Consider the following 23,056-nt stretch of genomic DNA (forward strand, 5'->3'; position numbering starts at 1 on the left):
TTTCCTGCATTCAGTAAAAGTAATAGGAGTTCAACAATGAAATGAACATCAAGTATAAAATGTAGAAGAACTTGTTCTGCAGAAATATGTTCATCTGTGAATGATCTTATCTTGTTAGACGTACATAAAACTACTGCACCAGTGTGTGAGGAGTGTTTTACTATAGAGCTAATATCAAATACTCTGTTCTCAGTTTTGTATTGCAGTCAACAGATAAAATCTGTGGGGTCACAAAGTGATTAATCATTAATCGGACATGAAAGAAGAAGAATAAAACCTCTGTTGTACAGTACAAATCTGTATTTATTTCTACGTCTCCAACTCATATTTAAATGACGCCATCTGAGAAATCACAAACTTGTCCTAAGTGAATATTCATTAAATCTTCAACAAGCCACAAAATAAAAATCTAATTTCATATGTTATAATGTAATTCGTTCATTCATACATTCAGTAAAGTGAAAGGCGTGTGTCCCTCTGAAGTAAATACAGAGCAAGTTCCTCAAAATTACATTAAACATCACTTGGTTAAATGAACTTAATTGCACTCCACCATTGCTGCCATATGTGGTCAGGTAAGTGCTCTTATCAATAACCAAATAGATCATTTTGATACTTGTGTGCTTGAATATCTGTGTGTGAAATGTGTACTGCACCTAAATTCACCCAGATCTCTGTATTTTTAGTTGTTTGTATGTTTGTTTTTGGTTTTTGTCCCTGGCCATAAGACTGCATGGGAAACAATAATAACAAACAAGTCTTTGCAGGACTACTTTTGCACAGTTTTTTCTTCCATATTTAATTTGGTATGTTTTTTTTCCCCTTGTTTATTCTATTTTATTCATAATATATGTCCTACATAGTTCCATATGGATTGATATAGTATAGTATTTTAACCTTTATTAGACCTTTGTTTCACGAATACAAGCTTGCAAATTGCTCAACAAACTTGTGCATTTCACATATACATTCTATGCCACAGTTTATAGTGGTAGCCTATATTAAATGTTCACAGATATTTACAGTTTAGTGGGGTTTTGAGGGTTTTCTTCATGTAAACTTACATTTATATTATGAAATGTTGTCATCAGTTTGGTGAAGTTGATAATATAGCCTACTGTATGTTTCACTATGAAGGTAGATTTGTGTCTTTATTATTTAATCAAAAAAAGGTTGCTTCAATCAAAAAAAAACTTTTTAATCTAAGAAAAAAAGTATTTGAATGCAAAAATATAGTGCATATATTGCATTTGAACACTGTTTTTCTTTGATTGAAAGTGTTTTCTTTGATAGAAGCGAAGGTTTTTTTGTTTGAAGCAAATTTTTTAATATTTTTTATGTTTGGGCCATATTATGGGTAGGACATTTTTCACTGTGCCTTTTCCTTTATCAAAGTTAAAGAGTGGATGATTGAATTTCCTTTGGGATCAATGAAGCCTCTCCCTGCCGCTCGGCTCCCGGCCGGCAGGCGGCGCTGTGTGCTCGGCGCATGGACAGACCTTGGGGAGGGAAACGTTGTGGTGTTTTTCCGGAAGACGGACCGTCAGCATGGCGGCTGTGTTTTTCACTCCGTGCTTTACTCGTTAGCCTTTTTGTTTGTGACCCGTTGTCCCGGCGGAGGCCGCAGCGACCTTTCTCCTACATGCTGCCCGGCGCAGCGGCTCGCAGCCCCGGCCTCAGAGCGCACACACCCCGCCCTACCCCTCCGCCGCTCCGCACGCGTCTGGACTTGTTACACCAGTTTGTCTCGGTGAGTTGTCTCCTCCTCCTCCTCCTCCTCCTCCTCCTGGTCATTTGTCGCTGTAGTAGTGCTGTTGAAATTAAAACTATTGTCTTTCCTGCGCCTACACCTGGAGAAACCCGCGGTCTCCCTCTGTCTGTCTGTCCGTCTGTGTCTGTAGTTTGTAGTCTGGTGTTTACAGTGGCCACACTTTGGTGCATGTATGTATAGTTGTCAACAGTGCTGTAGTCTAATATACCCACTGAAAATGCATTAATATACCCACTACAATAAAACGATCTATCTATAGTCTATGTGATATACAGGGATGAACAGTGTAGCCACATAAAAAGCAGTCATACCCAGGCCACTACAGCAAATTAGACAACACGACACGACTGGTTGTCAATGATGGAGGAAAGACAATAACTGCCCCCTAAAAAAACAGCAGCCTGAACACCCACAGTGGAGCACAAACATGCCCCTGAACCCCCTGAACCCCCTGAAGCCCCCCTCCCCATACATAACATTACATACACTCACCCCCATCACAGGGCCCCATTCACTTCAGCCTCAACTCAGTGTCCCAGAAACAGTCCATAACATTATAAGTCTCTATTCTTCATAGAAATGAGAGTACGCAGTAATAATCAGTGCATTAGTTAGTTACTGTTTCACTGTCCCTGTGATTACACGTTTGATTTCAACCTTAGATTTATTATGTTTATAATTAAAACAATCTCTACACACACCCTGTTAGAGCACATTCAGTTTACTCAGGCTTATGTGTATTAGGCCACATTGAGAAAACCTTTTTTTTCCATATTACATTACGTCTTAATATTACAAGAAAAAAGTGGCAATTTTATGAGAAAAAAGCAGCGACATCCTCCAAGTCCGCCTGGTTCTCTCTGCAGAATAGATGCATTTTCTTGCATATTCTTTTCAAAGTCCTGATACTGATGACAATGTGGTGCTGCTGATGTGCCAAAAGATTGAGTATCTCCTTGTTTGTGAAACTTAAGTACAACTTCACAAAATGCCCCACGGCCCTTGTTTAAACAACTTTCCTCCTCTAAAACAACAGGTTCAAATATTATGACTTTATTCTTGTAAAATTGTGACTTTATTCTTGTAAAATTGTGACTTTTTTTCTTGGAGGACTTTATACTCGAATCAAATCTTTATACTCGAATCAAATCAAATCAAAAGTACTTTATTATTCTGTTAGGAACTGCGTTGCGGAAGGACATCAAAAGTGCAGGAGCAGCAATACAACGATCCACACATCCCTACATACCACAGACATACCCAACACAATAATAATACACATTCCTACAACCACACATAAGTACGTGTATTCGCAGCAAAGGTTAAAAAAGACACATACAAAGATTAAAAAAAAAAATTAAAACAGGTTACTAATTGAAAAGGAAAAAGTTATGGTGGGAGTTAGGTGTTTAGAAGTCGGATTGAGGTGGGAATGAAACTGGATGTGAAAACAAATATTTTCTCAATGTGGCCCTAATACTCTGTCTTAGTTTTGTAACATGTTAATTTATTTCTTCTTCTCTTCTTTTTTTTCTTTTTTTGAGGTTGGGTCTGTTGTTAAAGAGGTAATTCAAACACACCCACATATTTTGCACGTTAAAGTTAAAGTTTACTCATCATGGGGTGTGTGACATTCACCATTCATGAAAACTTGTCCATCTAATCTGCAGGTGTGGAGTTTGAAAGAGAAAGGAGATTAACAGGCAGGGAGGGACTGAACAAAAAGATGCTTTGAATTGCATTAAAGGAAATGTCCAGTGTTTATGGACCTTGACTCATCCGGTATCTAAAGTCAAAAGGATATCTCTGTGTAGAGTTTGATTGTTTTGACTTTTCTCTTGTAACTTTCCCCTTGCAGTAGTAAATAAACCCCTTAAAGCCCCAGTATGTAACTTATTTGGCTTTTTATTAGCAAAAATCAAATATTGCTTTCATAAAAACGTATTTCACTATAGTCGAATCACACCCGCATACAAATGAAAGCTTTCTCGGACCTTAGAATGAGTTGTTACAAGTCGTTACAAATACATATGTGGGCGACGCACCGAACCTTGGCTGCCATGTTGCATCGCCATTTTTTACGTTCAGTGGCAGCGTGACCGTGGGTAACCGCAAAAACTCACCGTAGCGCCTGTTAAAACTATCACCACTGTGTAGTGTGAGGAAGTCTGTTGTCTGTCTGACTTCTGCCCGATTTCACGTGAATGCAACATCAAGAATACGTTCCGATATGCAACCACACTGCTAGATGGGGGTGATTCCTACATATTATACCTTTAAACTCTTTTTTTTTTTTTGCTGATCCAGACCTTGAAAGCTGCGTGTGTTTTAGTGCCATAGAGAGAGATTTACATTCAAGCCTGAGACTAATTAGTTTGTTGTTTATTTCTCTTCCAGCTTACGGAGCCTTACCTGAGTGGGATGAAACACCAGGAGCTTGAACACAGACCAGAGAGGCTGGTATTTTAATTCAGTCTTACTTGAAGTCAAAGAAGAAATAAAATTTGCCTTAAAATAAATAAGCGAAACGCACGCACACTGAGAACTGACAATGGGTGAAGTGAAGATAGAAGCAGATGAGGAGGGGGCGAAACAGGACGTCTCCTCGGAGCCGCTCCCGGAGCCTCTTCTCATCATCCTGTCCCCACCGCCGCCTTTCTTGGCCGCGCCCGGTGAACCCACCATGTTTTGGCGCAAGTGGCTTAAAGCTTTCGAACACTACCTCGAGGCGCTCGGCGAGAACGAGCTGGTCGACTCCACTAAGTGCGTGCTCCTGCAGAACTGCCTCGGCCCGGAGGGGCAGCGCCTCTACACCACGCTGATCCACAGCGACGCCTCGTACGCGGCCGCCATCGCGACCCTCACGGGTTACTTTGACTCCGACAGCGCCTCTCAGATGAGCCGCCTTCAGTTTCACCAGAGGGCTCAGTTGCCCGGAGAGACCGCGGAGCAGTTTGCGTCTGCGTTAGAAGAGCTGCTGAGGTTTTGCAACGACGGAGACTTGAAAGAAAGACTTATCTTGGATCAGCTGATTGAGAAAACAAACTGCCCACAACTCAAAGAGAGGCTGCTGATGGAGAGGGAAACGCTGACCTTGGCTGCGGCGTTGGTTATCAGTAAAGAAGTGGAGTCTGCTTTAAATGAACCTGAACAGTTTGGTTTTCACGAGGTGAGTGTGGACATCGGGGATGATTTAGATCCTCCTGTTCAAATAAAACCCAAAAGAGGACGACCTCGGCGCGGCGAGAAAAGAGCAAAAGTAAAACCACGCTTGACAAAAACCCAGAGAAAACCGTCTAGATACAAAGACAACTACTACTACACTAGCGATAAGCTTTATTACAGTGATAACGACGAGGAGAAGCCTAAGAGTGCTGAGGAGACTAATCTGGATTGGGATAAAACAGGTGATAATGAAGCCTCATCCTCGTCACAGAGGACAGAAGAGGAGGAGGAGGAGGGCTGCAAAGAAGCGAGTGATGATGACGACAGCGATGGTGATAACGATGATGATGATGAAGACTTTGCGGTTCCCTCTGCTAGAGCAAAAGGCCCCCGCTGTCCCATCTGTTACGACAGACGCTTCCGAGATACAAACAAGCTCGCCCGACACATGAGGACGCACACAAAGGAGAAACCGTTCACCTGCCCCGTCTGCGGCGCCACCTTCAGCCAGTCGTACCACATGACCCGACACCTGAGGAACCAGCACGGAGCGGGGCAACACGTCTGCTCCACGTGCGGGGAGAGTTTGCGAAGCTTCTCAGAACTGCAGAGTCACAGGAGGACTCACACGCCGCAAACCCTGACGTGTCCCGACTGTCGTGAGAAATTCACTAATAATGAGGTGTTTATGAGTCACGTCATGTCACATTTGAAAAAACAGACTGAACAGACGGAGGGGGAGAGTTCGCAGATAAGTGAGGAAGTAATTGAATCGAGTGAAAAGAAGGAGATTGAGGATGAGGATCAGGATGGCGATGATGAAAATATGGCTGAGAATTATGCCGATTCTGGCGATGAAGACGCTCAGGAGAAAGGATCCGAAGGTGACGTTCAGACAGAGGCCAAGGACAGGAATGAAGCAAAATCTAAAGATGGCGGAAATAAGAAAGAGAAAGTCGCCTCGAAGGCCAAAACAAAAGGTCACTATTGTCCCATCTGTGTCGACAGGCGCTTCAGAGGCCCGAACAAACTTGCCAGACACATGAGGACGCACACCAAGGAGAAACCGTTCACCTGCCCCGTCTGCACTTTGACCTTCAGCCAGTCGTACCACATGACCCGACACCTGAGGAACCAACACGGACTGGGCCACTACATCTGCTCCAAGTGTGGGGCGAATTTAAGAAGCTGGCTGGAGCTGAAAGCTCACAAGAAGACCCACGCCGTGGAAGGCCTGACCTGCCTTGCATGTGATAAACAGTTCAAGGAAAAGGCCGCGCTGGTGAGCCATCTCCGGTTACACAAGAAAGTCCAGGCCAGATCTCAGAGCCTCGTGTGCGGCGACTGCGGCAAAGTATTCGGACGGATGTACCATTTGAAAAGACACATAGTGACCCATCGCAAAGCAACAAACGGGGAGTGCTACACATGCCCCGATTGTCAGAAGGACTTCGCCTTCCCGGAAGACCTCAACAAACACCTGGAGATCCACGTGAAGGAGAACAACGGGACTTGTCCGAAATGCGACGAAACCTTCAACAGTTCGGAGGAACTGGAGGCGCACATGGGGATTCACGAAAAGTCTTACGCCTGCAAAACCTGCGGGAAGAAGTTCAAGGTGGAGTACGCGCTGAAGAAGCACGAGAAAGGCCACCTGGACGAACAGTATTATTGTTCGATGTGCCGCAAGCGCTTCGTCAAGCTGTCGCACTACAAGAGGCACCTGCTGGTCCACAACAGGCGGGAGTCCAGATGTCCGCACTGCGACAGCGTCTTTCTACAGTTGACGGCTTTGAAGTATCACCTGCGCACTCATACTCAGGAGAGGCCGTTCCAGTGCAGCTGCTGTATCGAGACCTTCGAGGCAAAGGAAGATCTGGAGCAGCACTGCCTCAAACACAGGAAGTTTAAAAAGGAGAAGCCGTACTCGTGCACCCGGTGCGACATGGCCTACTCCACGCTGATAGAGCTGACGGAGCACATGAGCTCGCACGAGGGGGAGCAGCCGTTGAACTGCCCCGTCTGCGGCCGGACGTTCCTGAACAAGAACAAGCTGGAGAAGCACCTGAGCATCCACACGGGGGAGAGACCTCACCTCTGCTCCATCTGCGGCAACGGCTTCCCGTCCGCCGCCAGCCTCAAGTTACACGTCCACATCCACACGGGGGAGAAACCCTTCCAGTGCTCGCAGTGCAACAAGAGCTTCAGGTCGGCCAGCGGGCTGCGGCTGCACAGCAGGCAGCACATGGAGGTGCGGCCCAGCTACGAGTGTCCCGAGTGCGGCAGGACTTACGGTCGCATGACGGAGCTGAAGATGCACCAGCGGTATCACACGGGGGACAAACCGTACACGTGCACCTGCTGCAACAAGCGCTTCATTAGCAAAGACAAACTGAACGTCCACATGAGGATACACACGGGAGAGAGGCCGTACTCCTGCCCGCACTGTGGACAGACATTCACACAGACGGGGGACAGAAACAGACACATCAGTAAATACCACTAGTCAAGACGCTGCAGGAGCAACACACCTCTGTGGGAGCTTTGCTTTTTTTTTTTTTACTGTGTCTGTGGTTTTGCATGTTTGTCTGGGTGGTGGGGCGTCAGCAAGAATCAGTTCACATTCATAGCTTTGTCATAAATATGAAACCAAAATATGTTGAAATCTCTAATTTAGCTGGATTTAAGATGCTTTGAACATTGGATAGTCCTACGTGACGGGATTTTATGATTAAATAATATAGATTTTCTATGGCCTTAAACTGATAAATCGCTCTGACACAGTCTAAACAAAAAATAATAATCATTGTAAGTTTTACAAAGACGGTGAAGCAACTTCATTAACCAAAACTTAGAGAAAACCTTTCAGAAATGTCTGAAAAGCTTTGAAATGATTACTACAAAACAAGAACAAAAAAAAAGCCTGTCTGATCAAAAACATCAGTAACGAGCCGTCTGCACAGGCTGTCTGTTCTTTTCTTCCATCCCAGATACTTGAGACGCATTTTCATCGACCTCACAAACAGAAAAGAAAGAAAGAAAACAATATTGCAAGTTTTATTGGCTTGTACGTGGGTGTCTGTTTTTTGTTTGTTTTTTTACTTAATGGATTGAGGTGCAAAAACATGCAAAACCACTGAACTAGTGTCAAAACTGATTTTTCTGTGCAGTGTAAGCATTCACTGTTCGTATCCTCTACAAGCATCAAGCCTGGACTCTCTTTGATATCACGTCACCACTGAACACAAAGTGCATGAGGGTTTAGTCCCTGTAAATCATCCCTGCCCCCCCCCCCACTCCACCCCACACACACCCCCCACCCCCATGCCTGACACATCCTTCACATACAGCACTTTCCTCCGCCAACTTCCTGACGGCATGTGAATTTTCTGCTCTGGTCTTTCTGAGCTCCACAGTTGCACTCCGATGGGTCACACACTAACACTCACACTAACACAAATAACACTAAAAAGGTTTTTTGTTTCTTTCTCACTATCAGTATGTGTTGTAATGGTATGTTTCTTTGTTTTTCCACTTTTTTTTGTTAGGCTTCTCTGTAACCAGATATTTTTTCAACTGTCTTTAGTAAAGTGTCATGATAATAAAAACTATTATTCACTCTACTGGTATTTGGAAATTGTTTTTTAAAAAGCAAAATGTTTGTAGACAGTTAACACAGATGCAGACTCGGACGTGAATGAATTATAAAAGTTACTCATTATGGAGTATTGTACTTAAGTACAAGAGCTGCTTACTTCTTTCACCACAGCTTAGCAGATAATGCTTTTCATCCTTTATATATTTAGAATAAATAACTTTTCCTTCTTTTCTAACCTAATACACTGTGGTATTGATAATTTTACTTAACTAATTCTAATTCCATCCTTACCTACCTAATTTATTGTCCAGACTGTTTTGAAGGCAATATAATGTAAATGTGTAGTTTTAGTATTTGCACTTAAAGTATTTAAACTTAATTAAATTTTTACTTGCTTGTTTTTGTTTTGTTTGTTTTTAAGTATTTTTATTGGCTTTTTCAAGAAAAATTAATAGATCAACAGAAAGGGGCAGTACAAGAAAAACAAGTACAGTAGTAGACGTTGCATACCATGAAAAAAAGAAAATAAAAAAGATTAGCAGATTATGATGAGTTATGAGGCAAATGGATACAGGATATATGAAGTTGTAAAGGTCCATTACTTCTGGAGTGCCTTTAAGAAAAAATGGGAATTAAAGCCTAGTTCTATTGTAGTCCATAAATGGCTTCCAGATTTTCTCAAAGTTATCCGAGGAGTACTGTGAATCTCAATTTTCCAAGTTTAAGGAGCTGTATTAAAAAAAAAACTGTATTTTTTTTTTTATTATTTTTTTTTTTACACTGAGGTATTTAAAATGTTCTTTCTTCCTACAAAAAAAAATCCAACACAGAGAAGACGACACTCCGTCCAGCAGGGGGCAGTACGTACTCACCTGGTAGCCACGTCACGTCATAGAATGTTAGAACGTTACGTACCGTACGTCGGCGTGACGGCGGCGTTCCGTTTGTAAACAGGAAGACGACAACAACGTTAGCTTGAGGTAACGGGCTTATTTGTAAAGAAATTCAACCATGTCGTGCTCGGTGTTGATGGTTTTATCAGGATTACGATGGGAAGCGTCGTGGACAACGTGAACCGATGGAGTTCCTTCGGTCATCCGAAATTAACAACCCTTTATGTGCCTAAAAGCTAATGCTAATGCTAACCAAGGCTAACTGTTTTGGTCAGGCTATCGTCTTATTCAGTCAGATAAATGAATCGAAATAAAGTGTTTTCTCACACGGATGAAGCCGGGAGAATTACACAGTTAATTAGCAGCTTTGTCTTGCTAACTTACAGCCCCTGTTTGTTATCTAACTAACAAACAGGGACATTATTGACTGATTGAAACCTTTATTTATCCCCGTAGGGAGATTCAGGTGCCAGAAACAGAAACAGTTAAAGTAAACGAGAGGCAGAAGACAGTCATTTAAAAGAAAGATAATTGGTTAAAGAAAGGTAATTAGCTAATAAGGTCAATAAATAAATGAAGGGACAACAGGAAAGAGGCATAACCAACTTCAGAAGAAAGTATTAAAAAGTAAAGTACCAGGTCATAGTTAAAAAAGAAAAAAAGAGAGCCAATATGCCCCAGACATTGTGTCTGTGACTCAGATGGGCCTTCAATGAAATGACAGTGGAGTAGTTAGTTAACTTAACTCCCGTTAGTCCCGATGGCTTCTTTCGGCTTTACTCCTGCCAGTGGCCAGGATGTTTTCAGCATAGAGACATCAGGACAGCCCAACACTATCACAGGCAGTGTGCTCAGTGGACAAGAGGCCAGGCACTTCTATGAAAATTTAATGAAAGATGATCAATTACAAGTATCAAGGAGTAATAATAATGGCAGACAGCATCAAAGTAAACGGAGGAAAAGGGAGTCCAATAGGAGAGAGAGGAGGAGAGCAATGGCTGCAGAGGTGCAGCAGGGCCAGACCAGTTCAGCTGTGGAAAGACGGGCAGGTGAAAGTGAAGGCACCCAACGGAGACAGACCAACGACTCGGAGAGATGTGAGGAGCTCCAGGGGCTCAGACTGCTGCACTGTGCCAACGAGGGGGACCTGTCTGGCTTGAAAGAGCTGCTGTCAAAGGGGGTCGACATAAACTTCCAGGTATAATAATTACAGTTCGTCTATTAAATTGCTGCCCAGGATTTGTTTAACTTTTATTTACTTGATTGCATTTTCCCCTCCAGGACACTTTCCTCTGGACGGCAATGATGTGTGCAAGCTGGTCTGGACAAAGAGCAGTGGTGAAGCTGCTGCTGCAGCTTGGAGCGGCCTGGGTTGGAGTGGTTGATATGCAGGGCAGGGATGCCAGGGATCTAGCGCTGGAAGGTACAAACATGCAACTCTCATTATCATAGCTTTGTTTTTGTCTGTTCAGTGTAATGATATTTAACTAAACTTAACATCCACGTCTAACGTTTTCCCCAGCGGGCCACAGCGATGTGTTGGAGGAGTTGGACAGCTATGGGAGAAGTCCACAGAGAGAAACACAACCTGACAGCAGGTGAGCACAATCAAATCCATATAGTATAGTTTTAAGTTATATTGAGCCAAGTATTGATTCACTTCCATTAGATTGTACAATAGGTTAAAACTGCTGTTTCCGAAACATATACTGTATATTATTATGCAGATTAGTTAGAGTGAGGTTATGCTCTGTCTGTTCAGCACCACAAACTACATCCTCTTACACAAAAATTGTGCATTTAACCTTCATTAATGTCAGATTTATTCAGCATTGTTCCTTAACATTGTGTGTACTCTATCCAGAAGTACATTATGAACACAGTTGATATTTTTCTCCAAACATCTAGTCCTCCTTTATGCACTTATATTTTTGTGTGTATTTTTGTTCTGCGTATTGTATTTTTCATAATCACATCATCATCACATGATTTAAGTTTTATAGTTTGAAAAAGAAGCTCCCACTGGTGACAAAGTGTACACACACGCAACAGTGATTGTAAATGACCTCATCATAGCCAGCTTCTTGCTGCTGATAAGTTGACGCTTGATTTTAATCTCTCGTTATGTGTGTTATGTGCAGCTAGGCAGGGTCATGTGAGTGGGTGAGCATACATACAACCCCTGGCAAAAAAAATATGGAATCACCACTCTTGGAGGGTGTTCATTTAGTTGTTTAATTTTGTAGAAAAAGACACAAAACAAATTTTATTCAAAATGCCAAACTTCTGGTGGAAACTGGAGTCAACGTCTGTGACCGAACTGTAAGAAACTGTCTAAAGGAAATGGGATTTACATACAGAAAAGACAAACGAAGGCCATCATTAACACCTAAACAGAAAAAACAAGGTTACAGTGGGCTAATGAAAAGCGGTCATGGACTGTGGATGACTGGATGAAAGTGAAAAAATCGGGGTTGTACTCATAAGAGTCATGTAACTGGTTTATCTAAATGACATGCAGCCATTGTTAATGCGATAAACTCCACCTGTACTTTAACTTTAATTTACGATAAAAGGTGAGACCCATGACCCACCAAGATGTTGTAAAACTGTCAGTTAAAAACTATAAATCACCAGTGAAAAATCACCTGCTCCTCCTGGCCTTACACACACACTTCAGTGTTTTCACCTCTTCTGGTTCCTTTGACTGTTGCTCAGGTTGAGAAAATTCTGGGAATAACATGACGTCACTGGGCTCTGGGTATAATTAATCACACACTAACAGGTGAAAAAGGGTGAGGTCTTCTAATGCTCAGTATGAACAGAAGGAATGAGCAGTTGTTTTCGAGGCAAATGCAGAGGCTGCTTGCCGAAAAACTGCCCCGACGGGAACGTGCATCAGCGGTTTTGCATGAATTTACCTCTAAAACAACTCTGTGTCGTAACGTTCTGTTATTATCTCATAGCGTGGTGACTGTGCATGTCATAACTTGTCCACCAGAGCGTTTTGGAGTTGTTGGATTGTGTATTTGATGAGTTTGATGAGGGAAACCAAGAAATCCCATTAGCCTCTGTAGCGTAGCTCTCTGAGCTCTCTAAAAATACCTTGCACCGACAATTAAAGGTAATGAACCAACTCCTAAAACTATAAGGATTATGGCAATGGGCCAATTTGCCAAAATGTTGAGCTATCCCTTTAAACCCAGAAAAAAATAACGTGTTCTGTTCGTATCTTTTTGTCTCCAGCGGCTCCCAGCCTCAGTGGTGTGAGGTGTGTTGTAGCGAGTTCAGCAGCAGCCTGTCATCGCACGTCTCCTCCACTCTGCACCAGTTTAATCTACGGCGTCCGCCGCCCACGCCACTCTACTGTCTACCGTCCTCCAGCAACAGCTATAGGATGATGGTTCGCTGCGGTTGGAAACCGGGAACGGGACTGGGACCAGAGGGTGAGGGGCCGCAGCAGCCGGTGCCAACTGTGCTGAAGAGAGACCAGAAAGGCCTGGGGTACGGGGAGATGAAAAGAGCCAAAGTTACACATTTCCAAGCCAGGGATCGTGACGCTGTGAAACCACCAACAAAGGACAAAGAGGAGAGGGAAGGAAAGGGGAAGAGGAAAGAAGCAAGTAGGAGAAAAGAGAAAAGGGATAAAGACTGGGAAAGAGATTTCCGTGCCTCTTTTTATCTTTGATACCAGTTCAGTGACTTTCTCACTAAGACCTCTGCCTCAGACTCAACGGAAAGTATCTCAAAAACATTGGACAGATCTATAAAAAAGAGACGTTTTCAATTTAAAACTGTTAAGGTGGTTGTACAGCTGGTAGAAGGTGTTTTTTCAAAGAGCATAACACAAATACCTCGACTACCTGGAAAGCTGATAACATATCAGTGAATGGGATCAGTTAGACCCAGTATGGAGATTGTGCAATCGCTCATGTGGCATTGTGCTTACTTTGAACCACCAAATATGGCATCTTTACTGTTAACCCACTAAGACAGTTTCAAAAGGTTACATCAGGAGGTGTTTATTTAGGATTTTTATTGTCAAAAAGTGATTTACATGGTAATAAAATCTAAAATATCAACATAAACCAGGTTTGCTCAGATATTTAAGTTGCATTTGTTTGTGATTTTTTTTTTTTTTAACACTGTCGAGTACATTACACAACTACACAGACCAGTAGTGAACTCTCCCCTTGTTGCAGCTCCAGATTCCTTCTCACCTAATTTTACACACCTGCACCCATGTGACTGATGAGTCACATGTTTATGCATATCTGTTACATCAGCGTTTCACCTATGCTCTTGCTTCTTCACATTTAGCACAGTAAGACTGGTTATTTGTCATCAGCCTAGGACATCGATAATAACCCAGCCTCTTTTCTCAGGTAACATGTTGGGACTTTCCACACCTTATTGAGGTAAAGGACATCTCATGTGAACTTAAACCCCCCTGTGACACAATGTGTGGCCTCAAAGCCCCATTTCCCCTTTAACGCTCAGCTTGGAACAAACAATTGACCTGGCTGTGATCCTCAAAGCTCCATGACTACTGAGCAGTTTTAACAACCAAAGTCTTTACAAATGCCAGGAAAGTGAGAGAGAGTCTTCTGTGTAGATGTTCATTAGCTCCTTCACAAGTTAGAGGGGCCGTTAAATATTTGAAAAACATTGTAATGTAATGCAATACAACACAAAGGCGTGCTACTGCCTCATAACACACCATTAAATGCTGAGTCATTGCACAGATGTCGTGTTTGGCTGTAACTGTCTGTTGTGATGCAATATTTATGAATGGGGAATTTCATTGCATTAGATCATGCAAGAGTTTTTTTTTTTTGTATTGTAGATCATTAAAACAGGCTTACATTTATACAATTTCTCATCCTGTTTCTTTTCAGTAAGTACTTTTTTTGCCCCTTTTTTCTTTTTTTTAACCCTCTCTTTTATTCTTTGGCTGAAGCAGTGTTGTTGGCACAGCTGTGGTGAGGAGGCTTTCATACTGTGTGGAGTTGTTTGGGTTTGCAGGCTCAGAAATTAACTACTAACAACTCAAAAAGTAGTATAAGGATCTTTATCATCAATTACAAAGACCTGAGTAACTCTACAGAGCAAGTGAAACAGTTCATATGCAGTTTCAGTGCGTGTCCACACTCCCTGTGCGTGAACATATTAGTAGAGTCCAACTTTTGGCTGTGTTTGTTGTGACTTTTCCCTCAACCACAGAGGTTAACAAACACTGGAAAAACTCATCAATCGCTGTTTGACAGTTCAACAGTCGCCTCAAGGGCCGAACGCTGGAGCAACAGGAAGCAGCTGTGTGGACAAGAGGTGAAGCGATAAGTCTTTGCTCACGTTGCACAATCATCCACACTCCATATTAATGCTTACTCTGTGTTATACATTATAATAATAATAATTCATTTATTTTATATAGCAATTTTCAGTTAAAGACGCTTTACATACAGAATGCAGAACAATGTTTTATGGATTATGGTTTTGTATAACATGAGGTCTCAAGTTTTCTCCCTGCTATCAGAGGAAAATACGAAAAACAACAATTTTTTAAAGTGTTTTTGGGGGCTTTTATCCCTTTATTTACAGGACAGCTGGAGAGAGTGAAGAGAGAGAGAATACCCCCTGACAGATGATGAACAAACAAACAAAATGCAGTGTGATTCTCCAGAGCGTTGTTGTGAACTCATCAGATTGATCATGTGTGTTGTGTCAACAATTATCATTAGGTGTTTTTTGCTTGACAAAAAATATTTCAACAGATATATCAGAAGAATCATTTCATTGGACTTTTTTTTTAACATCATACACATGTAAATTAAGATATTATCTCATCCAATGATCATCTGTCACTGTGTGTTTTATTTTTACTTTATGCAGTATTGTCAGGTGCTAATAACATGTTCATGTAGCAGAGTCTTCTGAGCTGCTCTAGTCGTCTGCAGGTTCACAGGTGTTGGAGCGTTTCTCCAGCTTTAGTTTGATTGGCCGTAAAGGTCCTAAAAAGGCTTGACCTTCCATCTGCAGAGGAATCTGGTAAATGGACAAATTCAATGAATCAGAAACATTTTTTCTCACTTGCAAATGTCGTTTGAGTGTGTAAACAACAAAAATATAATCACCTCTGTCTCCTTGCAGACTGAGAAGCTGAAGTTCTGCAGAACTTCCACCAAGGCCAGCTTAACCATCACAAGAGCAAATCGCATCCCAATACAGTTCCTTGGGCCGATGCCAAATGGCAGGTAAGTGTACGGGTTGATGTTCTGCTTGTTCTCCTTACTAAATCTAGAAAACAAGGGCACAGAAAATAAGCAGATAAAACACAAGTTCAATACCTTAAGTATCTTCAAAAACCAATCTTCTACTAGTTCTCAATTGTATCTCTTGTTTGTTTCTTTATTCTACCTGCTGTAACACAGTCTTATGCTTTGAGTAGAGATTAAAGAAAAGCCAATATATTTCAATATGTAGGAATCATAATAAATAACTCATAGGCTACATAGTTTCAGTTCATGCTATTTTATGTTTAGTCTGCATTTACAGTGGTCATAGTGTCCCAAATGTCAGTACTTTTAAGTATTCATATTTCTACAGATGTCTAAAAAGACTTAAAGCAGAAGTAAGTGGAATGTTTGTGTTAATATAAGTCTTAAATAGTTATATCTTCCGACAGCAATCACTTATACAGAGTGTTTGGTCTGAAACACGGGTCTGTCAGTCACTCTGCTCTGCTGTAAGCCGAGGAGAAAACTTTCCTTGTATCCTACAACCTTTATCCAATGAGGAGAGAGAACGGCATAAAGGGGCGGTCCTCTCTGTGTGTGCAGCCAAGGGATGCGCGTGAATGTGGTGACGTAGGGACGAGGGCGGGGACTGCTAACTCCATCGGCTGACAAGAAGTTAGCCAAAACGACCAGATCGCTTACTTCTGCTTTAATTACAGAAATGCAATGAACACTCTTTGTTCACTAGAACGTGAGATTGGTGCCTCTAATGGTTAATGAACCTCAGTCCATAACCCATGTTACATTATGCACCATCTCTCCTCTATAAATAAAGCCAAAAAAAAAAAGGCTGCTCAAAGTAAAGCCAGAATCCCATGTATGTGAAATGTTGTTGTTGGTGTTTTCACTCAGATGCATTAACACCCTTGTTGCTACCTGTCAGGTTTGAACTCTTCAGGCTCCGGCCACAGCTCAGGGTCTTGGTGCAGAGCGTAGACTGGGACCATGACAAGCATGCCCTTCGGGATTGTGAGTCCATTGATCTTAACAGTTTCTTTGGCCACTCGTTCGGCACGAGCAGCCGGAGGGTAGAGCCTGGGCACAAAACAAGGATGTTTTTAATGTCTTCATCAGGTTAAACACTGCCTCAAACTTACAAGTGTGTACCCTGGAAGTAGCTACAGTGTGGAGTGTTTTTTGCTATTGCTAATGCTGCTGTCCTGACTTTTCTTGTAGAGTCTTCATCAGGACACATTTCAGATTCCTTCAATATCTGCAGAACTAATAGGATTCCCATAAGCCTTTGCAATACTTACTAATTAGCAAATATTTGCATACTAACAAACTGAAGATAGCAGCCATGATGAGCATTACCTGCTAAATATTAGCATGTTAATATGCATGCTTACCTTAGCATTTAGTGATTGTCTACAACAGCCTCACAGTTCAAGTTCAGTGGGTTTGGTACTGTGAGAAACCATACCGTAATTTGTACTGAATGATATTTATGTTATACATAAATCATTCAAAATCAAGCTCATTACCTCAGACACTCACTGACCACACTGTCTAGGTACTCCATCTGTATCAGAGCTTCGTATTGGACTGGACCCTATGGAGTTGTTAAAACAGTTTGGATTAAATGCCATTCTCATTTTGAAAATCAATAACATTATGAAATAAAATGGTGAGAACCTTTGCCCCTACCTTATTCGGGAAAGTAGAGTCAATCTCCTTTTGCAGGTGTTTCATGACTTCAGGATTTCTTGCCAAAGTGTAGGCCAAGAAGACGAGCGTAAGGGCACTGGTCTCATAACCAGCAAACACAAACATTGTCACTTGAGAAATGATCTCGTGATCAGTCAGACCTGTAAAACGGTAAGATACATGAACAGTAACAGAGACATGGTGCCAGACATTTGTGTTTCTGTATGTGTGATGTGTAATGTAACTGTCTAATTACCATTTTTCTGTGTGTCTTTCCCAGGGCCAGCGACTGTCTGAGAGCTGATCATGTGTTGAAGGATATCTGCTGAGTTCTGAAAACAGGTGAGACAGTTGCTACAAAGCTCTGCTGCCGTCTGTGTTTGTGTGTATGGTTGTGTTATATGACAACATACAGCGTTGTTGTTTGCCAGGATGTGATAGAGATTTACAGTTTTGGACTTATTACATTGTCTTGTGTTGTTATAGAAAATGTGCTGAAATACTTTTGTCATATTTTAAATGCACTGGATTGAGTTGATTTGTCGGGTTTTATTACATTTTATTATTTAAAGCATAAAATAATGTCACCAAAAGGTTCAAACTTTCAAACATATCACATGAAGCTCAGTCAGGAAGACGACTTCAGGTGTTCAGCAATCAGTCAGATCTCACAATGAACTCTTCCAGCCAATCACATTGTTCCTGTCACTCTTGTCCTCTACTGTTTTGCATAAAAATGAAGTCATTACTAATTTACATTACAAGGACTTCAAGGAGTCCAATCTCGACCTCTGGCTACATCTCAATCATCATCAAGACACTCAAAGTTCTCCAATGAAATCTAAATTCTTCCACATGACACCTGGGCATCTGTGATTGATGGTCATCATGTGATATGATTGAAAGCTCTAGACCAGCTACTAAAGGGGACCCTGAGGAGAGATTGTCTTCTCAACAATGTTTTACCACCATGATATATTTCTGTCATGATACAAGATCAGGTGCATTGAGGGAATATTTTGTGTGTGTTTTGTCCAGACCTGCTGTGAGCTCTCTTTGCGTTCTGCTCTGATCTTCTCCACCAACATTTTGAAATAATCAGTAGAAGTCTTGGGGAATAGGGAGACACCAAGCAGCTCCAACAGAGGAAGAACGATGGGGAAACATCCTGAGGAGGGAAAAACAGGGTGAACAATTATATTCATAGTCACAAAACTTGAAAGGTGAAATGGAAAAACAGTGGAGGACCTTGGAACATAAAAAGAGGAAGAGAGAATCTGAACATCTTTGAGCCATGAGTGAGGAGGGGGCCTGAGGGGTCGTTGATGGAGTCCATATCCACATTGAAGGCACAGCTCCCCATCACATCCATACTGAATGGTCCAAAAAACCTGAAAGCCACAGATTATAATCATTGATCAGTGGTTGATCCATTGTCGTTTTCTTGGTAACACTGTAAAGTAATGCAGGCTGGGTTTGAATGAAAAATGTCACCACTGAGGTCGTGTGTTCATGAAATAGTCTCCTTCAATCAAAGAGAGCAAATGTGGATATTGCACCCACTGTACAAATCCAAACCCAAATGTATAGGAAGTGGAACACATGAAAGAAAAATGTGTGTGTGTGTACAACATCCCCATTAAAAGGGATAGCTCAACATTTTTGGCAAATTGGCCCATTGCCATAATCCCTATAGTGAGTAGTTCCTTACCTTTAATTGTCGGTGCAAGCTATTTTTAGAACGGCGGAGCAGAGCTGCTCAGAGCTACGCTACGGAGGCTAATGGGATTTCTTGGTTCCCTCATCAAACTCATCAAATACACAATCCAACAACTCCAAAACGCTCTGGTGGACAAGTTGTGACCTGCACATTCACCACTCTATGAGATAATAATGGGACGAGACAGAGTTGTTTCCGAGGCAAATGCAGAGACTGCTTGCTGAACTCTGCGGTTTTGCATGAATTCACCTCTAAAACAACTCTGTCTCGTATCGTTCCGTTATTATCTCATAGCGTGGTGAATGTGCAGGTCACAACTTGTCCACGAGAGCGTTTTGGAGTTGTTGGATTGTGTATTTGATGAGTTTGATGAGGGAAACCAAGAAATCCCATTAGCCTCCGTAGCATACAGTAGCTCTGAGCAGCTTGTGTCTCTCCTCCGCTGTTTAAAATAGTTTGCACCGACAATTAAAGGTAACGAACCTGCTATGACTATAGGGATTATGGCAATGGGCCAATTTGCCAAAATGTTGAACTATCCCTTGTTACTAAAAAGCATATAGTTAAGACTGTAATGGTTCAGTGGATTCTGAAATTGATGCAATTGCATAAATAATAAGAAAAAAGAAATCATGGACTTTAATCTAAACTTTTTTTTTGCCTCATTCAGCATTTGAATACACCCATTACGCTCCTCCTATAATGAAACTCAAATACTGTACAAATGTGTTGCACTTCTTGTTGTTTACTTTGCTTTCCTTCTCTGTCCACTTCCTCCCAAACCAGAAACTGTGATCCTCTTATGTCACATGGTTCCTCTGATAATGTTTTTATCTCGTTTTCTTGCAGTTGTATCAACAAGTTTGTCTTCGTTTGGTATTTGCCTTTTAGTATTGGAGTTCAGTGTTAATGGAGTAGAAGGTGTACAGTAGAAACACAGTCTGTTGCCTTTGTACAGACAGGAGGGTTAAGTTAAAGCAGAAGTAAGCGGAATGTTTTTGTTAATATAAGTCTTAAATAGTTATATCTTCCGACAGCAATCACTTATATAGAGTGTTTGGTCTGAAACACGGGTCTGTCAGTCACTCTGCTCTGCTGTAAGCCGAGGAGAAAACTTTCCTTGTATCCTACAACCTTTATCCAATGAGGAGAGAGAACGGCATAAAGGGGCGGTCCCCTCTGTCGGCTGACAGAAAGTTAGCCAAAACGACCTCTTTGCTTCTGCTTTAAGTTAAGCAAGGTTTTGTTTGCACATCTTTAGATAGATTCAAAGATTTAATTTCCAGGCAACCTTTTTAAAAATAGAAATGAAAAATCTAAAAAAATTGTGTTTTGATTTGTTAAAGTTATATTTCTACCTTTTAGGAAATACACTTTTTAATTTCCTTGCAAATTGTCTGTATGGTAAATTTGACACTACAGCCTGCAGCTTATCTTAGTACAAAGACTGGTGACAGGTGTCCGGCTCTGTCCAAAGGTAACACGATTGTTTTCATGCAGCCATATCTGTGAAGATAAATGATTTATTTTGGGTAATTAAAACTTACTCTTTCACAGTGATAACACCATCGCTGTCACTTCCCAGTGTGGACTGCAGCTTGTCTGTCAGTTTGCGGGAGTGATGTTTCATGATGTGAAACATCTTAAAAAGAGGAGGGAAGAGAGTGCACAAAGTGGTGATGAATATTTACATGGTTTCATTCTGCTCAAATATGAATCAAACTAAAACTCCTACCTCTTTAATACGACCAGTGGTGAAGGAGGGGGTGAGGATGTTACGAATCCTCCTCCAGTTGTCATCCTCAGTGATACTTACTGCATCATACAGCTCTCCATTCAGACGTAAGTTCTGAAGAGATAGGGAGCCATGTTTACGATTTAGTCTTTTTGCTTTTAACGTGGCTGTTAAAATGATCAATTTGAGATAAAAATGGGAAATTTTGAAGTCTTTCTAAGACAAATTCTCCTATTACCATAATCCCTAGGGGTGGGTTCATCACCTTTAATTATCGGTGCATGTTGCAGACGCGAGCTGCTCAGTGAACACAATGGAGGTGAACGGTACAGGTTCCCTGTCCCTCATCAAACTCATCAAATACACAATCCAACAACTCCAAAACGCTCTCGTGGACAAGTTGTGACCTGCACATTAACCACGCTATGAAATAATGTGACATTTTGAGACAGAGTTGTTTTCAAGGCAAATACGTAGCCGGAACCACTCTGCCCCGCTGATCTCAAAAGAACATGGATCGATAGCCTAATTAAAGGTGATGAACCTACCCCTCCCTATGATTATAGGCATTATGGCAATAGGCGAATTTGCCAAAATGGTGAACAATCCCTTTAAGTCATGGGAAGATGGCATTATAGTTTATTTTTCAAGTCGTTGCCTTTGAGGTTAATCTTGTGTGTTCTTACCCTCCGGTTGGTGAAGTAGGTGAAGCACTCCTTTACCATGATGGTTTTCACCATGTCAGGATCCATCACCACCAGCATTGGCTTCTTGAGCTCATACGTGCTGGACATTTACATAAACACAATTTTACATGTTGGGACTTCAGTGTAAAACTCAAACCCATCTACTTCCATTCAGAAAGAGACTTAGTTTATATATTCACACATCTAAAAGGTATAGACTCACCCCCATACTCTCCCAAACTTTTGAGCGCACTCCTTATCGTCCAAGTAGTAAACCTGGTCACCAGAATGGTCATTAATGGTAAACAAACACGATATGTACCATTTTAGATTTAAATTTACATGATGAAAATGATTAAAATCTTTGATTCAGGATTACAAATATAATAAGTAATTTACACACAGGGTTAAACCTGCAAATTGAGCCTAAGTACATAATTGGCTTGGGACCCGGGATCCCCAACTTCTCAAATACTCCGTAGCTCGAGTAGCCATACCTGTGAACAACAGAGAAGGATTAGGCAAGGCAAGCCAAGGCAAGGCAATTTTATTTGTATAGCCCGTTTTTACAAACAGTTTGTCTCAAAGGGCTTTACATGGCATCGTAACAACATCCTCTGTCCTTAGACCCTCACATCGACTGAGGAAAAACTCCTTTAAACATCATAAAGTTGATCAGACACTGTTTGCTGTTTAAATGAATCTATCTGGAGTAGAATCAGTTCTTACATTACAAAGACACAGACAAATGTGATCAGTAGAATCCATGTTTCCAAAGAGAAAAAAGGAAGAAACCCCATTGCTCTCTCTCTCTTTCTCTGCGTTGTCCCAGTGATCAGAGTCTGCACTGGACTCTGACTGCAGTTGCAGGAGGTGTGGTCTCCTCGTCTGTGTCAGTGTCACATGACAAGTTTAGACCTGCACACTGATCTTTGTTGGTCAGGAGGCGCCCATTTCCTCAAAGCATGTAACTTGACACAACTTGGATGGGTATTACGGGTGTTTAGAAGAATTTAGCCTAATAATATAGAATAATAATTATTATTATTGCTTTCCACCACTGCTGATACAATATTTATTAAAACCTAAAATTATTATTTACATGGATTTTTAATATTATTCAATTTCCCAGAGGAAATTGGTGCGCAACTAATTTCAATGGAAATGTACTATATTTTGCTAAAAAATGTAGGTTTAGGCTAGTTAGCATACTGGCCTTCTTCAGCTGAGTTTCATTCACATGACAAAACTTAACAATCAAAGGTGCTCCCATGTTGATAAAAATCACCAATACAATCACATACAGATTTAATTGTGAGATGATGACCCAGAGAAACAGGAAGCACAGAGTTGCTACCTTTTATTGTACCGTGCCAGACCTCTGGAAAGTAATATGTTGGCGTGTTCAGAATACGTTGCTAAATGGTTTTGAAAAAGTAATTAAGGCTTCTGAAATGTAGTTAAATATAGTGACTAAGCGTTAAAAGAACAACGCTGTCAACACTGTTAAGCTTCAGAAACGATTTGGTCCACTTTAAAGTTATC

At 41.5% G+C, this 23,056-nt stretch overlaps 3 protein-coding genes across 3 annotated transcripts; 2 read left to right on the forward strand and 1 right to left on the reverse strand.

The window, feature by feature from the left end:
• The first annotated feature begins 1,507 nt into the window (after positions 1 to 1,507).
• LOC146992083 (uncharacterized) lies at positions 1,508 to 7,792 on the forward strand. The gene is made up of 2 exons (XM_085783531.1): positions 1,508 to 1,750; positions 4,169 to 7,792. Exon 2 carries the CDS (start codon positions 4,323 to 4,325, stop codon positions 7,440 to 7,442), a length of 3,120 nt encoding a protein of 1,039 aa, XP_085639657.1. The 5' UTR covers positions 1,508 to 1,750; positions 4,169 to 4,322; the 3' UTR covers positions 7,443 to 7,792.
• A 2,175-nt stretch (positions 7,793 to 9,967) lies between these two features.
• On the forward strand, positions 9,968 to 13,512 carry gpank1 (G patch domain and ankyrin repeats 1). Its single transcript, XM_085783585.1, has 4 exons — positions 9,968 to 10,625; positions 10,709 to 10,850; positions 10,950 to 11,025; positions 12,674 to 13,512. Exons 1-4 carry the CDS (start codon positions 10,188 to 10,190, stop codon positions 13,113 to 13,115), a joined length of 1,098 nt encoding a protein of 365 aa, XP_085639711.1. The 5' UTR covers positions 9,968 to 10,187; the 3' UTR covers positions 13,116 to 13,512.
• A 1,663-nt stretch (positions 13,513 to 15,175) lies between these two features.
• LOC146992085 (cytochrome P450 3A30-like) lies at positions 15,176 to 22,344 on the reverse strand. The gene is made up of 14 exons (XM_085783598.1): positions 22,241 to 22,344; positions 21,915 to 22,008; positions 21,735 to 21,787; positions 21,512 to 21,611; positions 20,826 to 20,939; positions 20,638 to 20,732; positions 18,619 to 18,761; positions 18,411 to 18,538; positions 17,627 to 17,702; positions 17,371 to 17,531; positions 17,208 to 17,275; positions 16,600 to 16,758; positions 15,562 to 15,724; positions 15,176 to 15,472 (listed from the first exon to the last, which is right to left on the reverse strand). Exons 1-14 carry the CDS (start codon positions 22,309 to 22,311, stop codon positions 15,371 to 15,373), a joined length of 1,527 nt encoding a protein of 508 aa, XP_085639724.1. The 5' UTR covers positions 22,312 to 22,344; the 3' UTR covers positions 15,176 to 15,370.
• Between the last annotated feature and the right edge of the window lie 712 nt (positions 22,345 to 23,056).

The sequence above is a fragment of the Trachurus japonicus genome, chromosome 1 (assembly GCF_045865225.1).
Source record: "Trachurus japonicus isolate A0001 chromosome 1, Traja_1.0".
NCBI classification, from domain to species: Eukaryota; Metazoa; Chordata; class Actinopteri; order Carangiformes; family Carangidae; genus Trachurus; species Trachurus japonicus.

Excerpts from the sequence above, each read along its gene's own strand:
- gpank1 (XM_085783585.1), top strand. The coding sequence starts at position 10,188 with ATGGCTTCTTTCGGCTTTACTCCTGCCAGTGGCCAGGATGTTTTCAGC. Across the intron at positions 10,851-10,949 it reads CAGGGATCTAGCGCTGGAAG|CGGGCCACAGCGATGTGTTG; the intron begins GTACAAACATGC and ends CGTTTTCCCCAG. Across the intron at positions 11,026-12,673 it reads GAAACACAACCTGACAGCAG|CGGCTCCCAGCCTCAGTGGT; the intron begins GTGAGCACAATC and ends TTTTGTCTCCAG.
- LOC146992083 (XM_085783531.1), top strand. The coding sequence starts at position 4,323 with ATGGGTGAAGTGAAGATAGAAGCAGATGAGGAGGGGGCGAAACAGGAC.
- LOC146992085 (XM_085783598.1), bottom strand. The coding sequence starts at position 22,311 with ATGGGGTTTCTTCCTTTTTTCTCTTTGGAAACATGGATTCTACTGATC. Across the intron at positions 21,612-21,734 it reads AAGTTTGGGAGAGTATGGGG|CACGTATGAGCTCAAGAAGC; the intron begins GTGAGTCTATAC and ends GTAAATGTCCAG. Across the intron at positions 17,703-18,410 it reads GCAAAGAGAGCTCACAGCAG|AACTCAGCAGATATCCTTCA; the intron begins GTCTGGACAAAA and ends ACCTGTTTTCAG.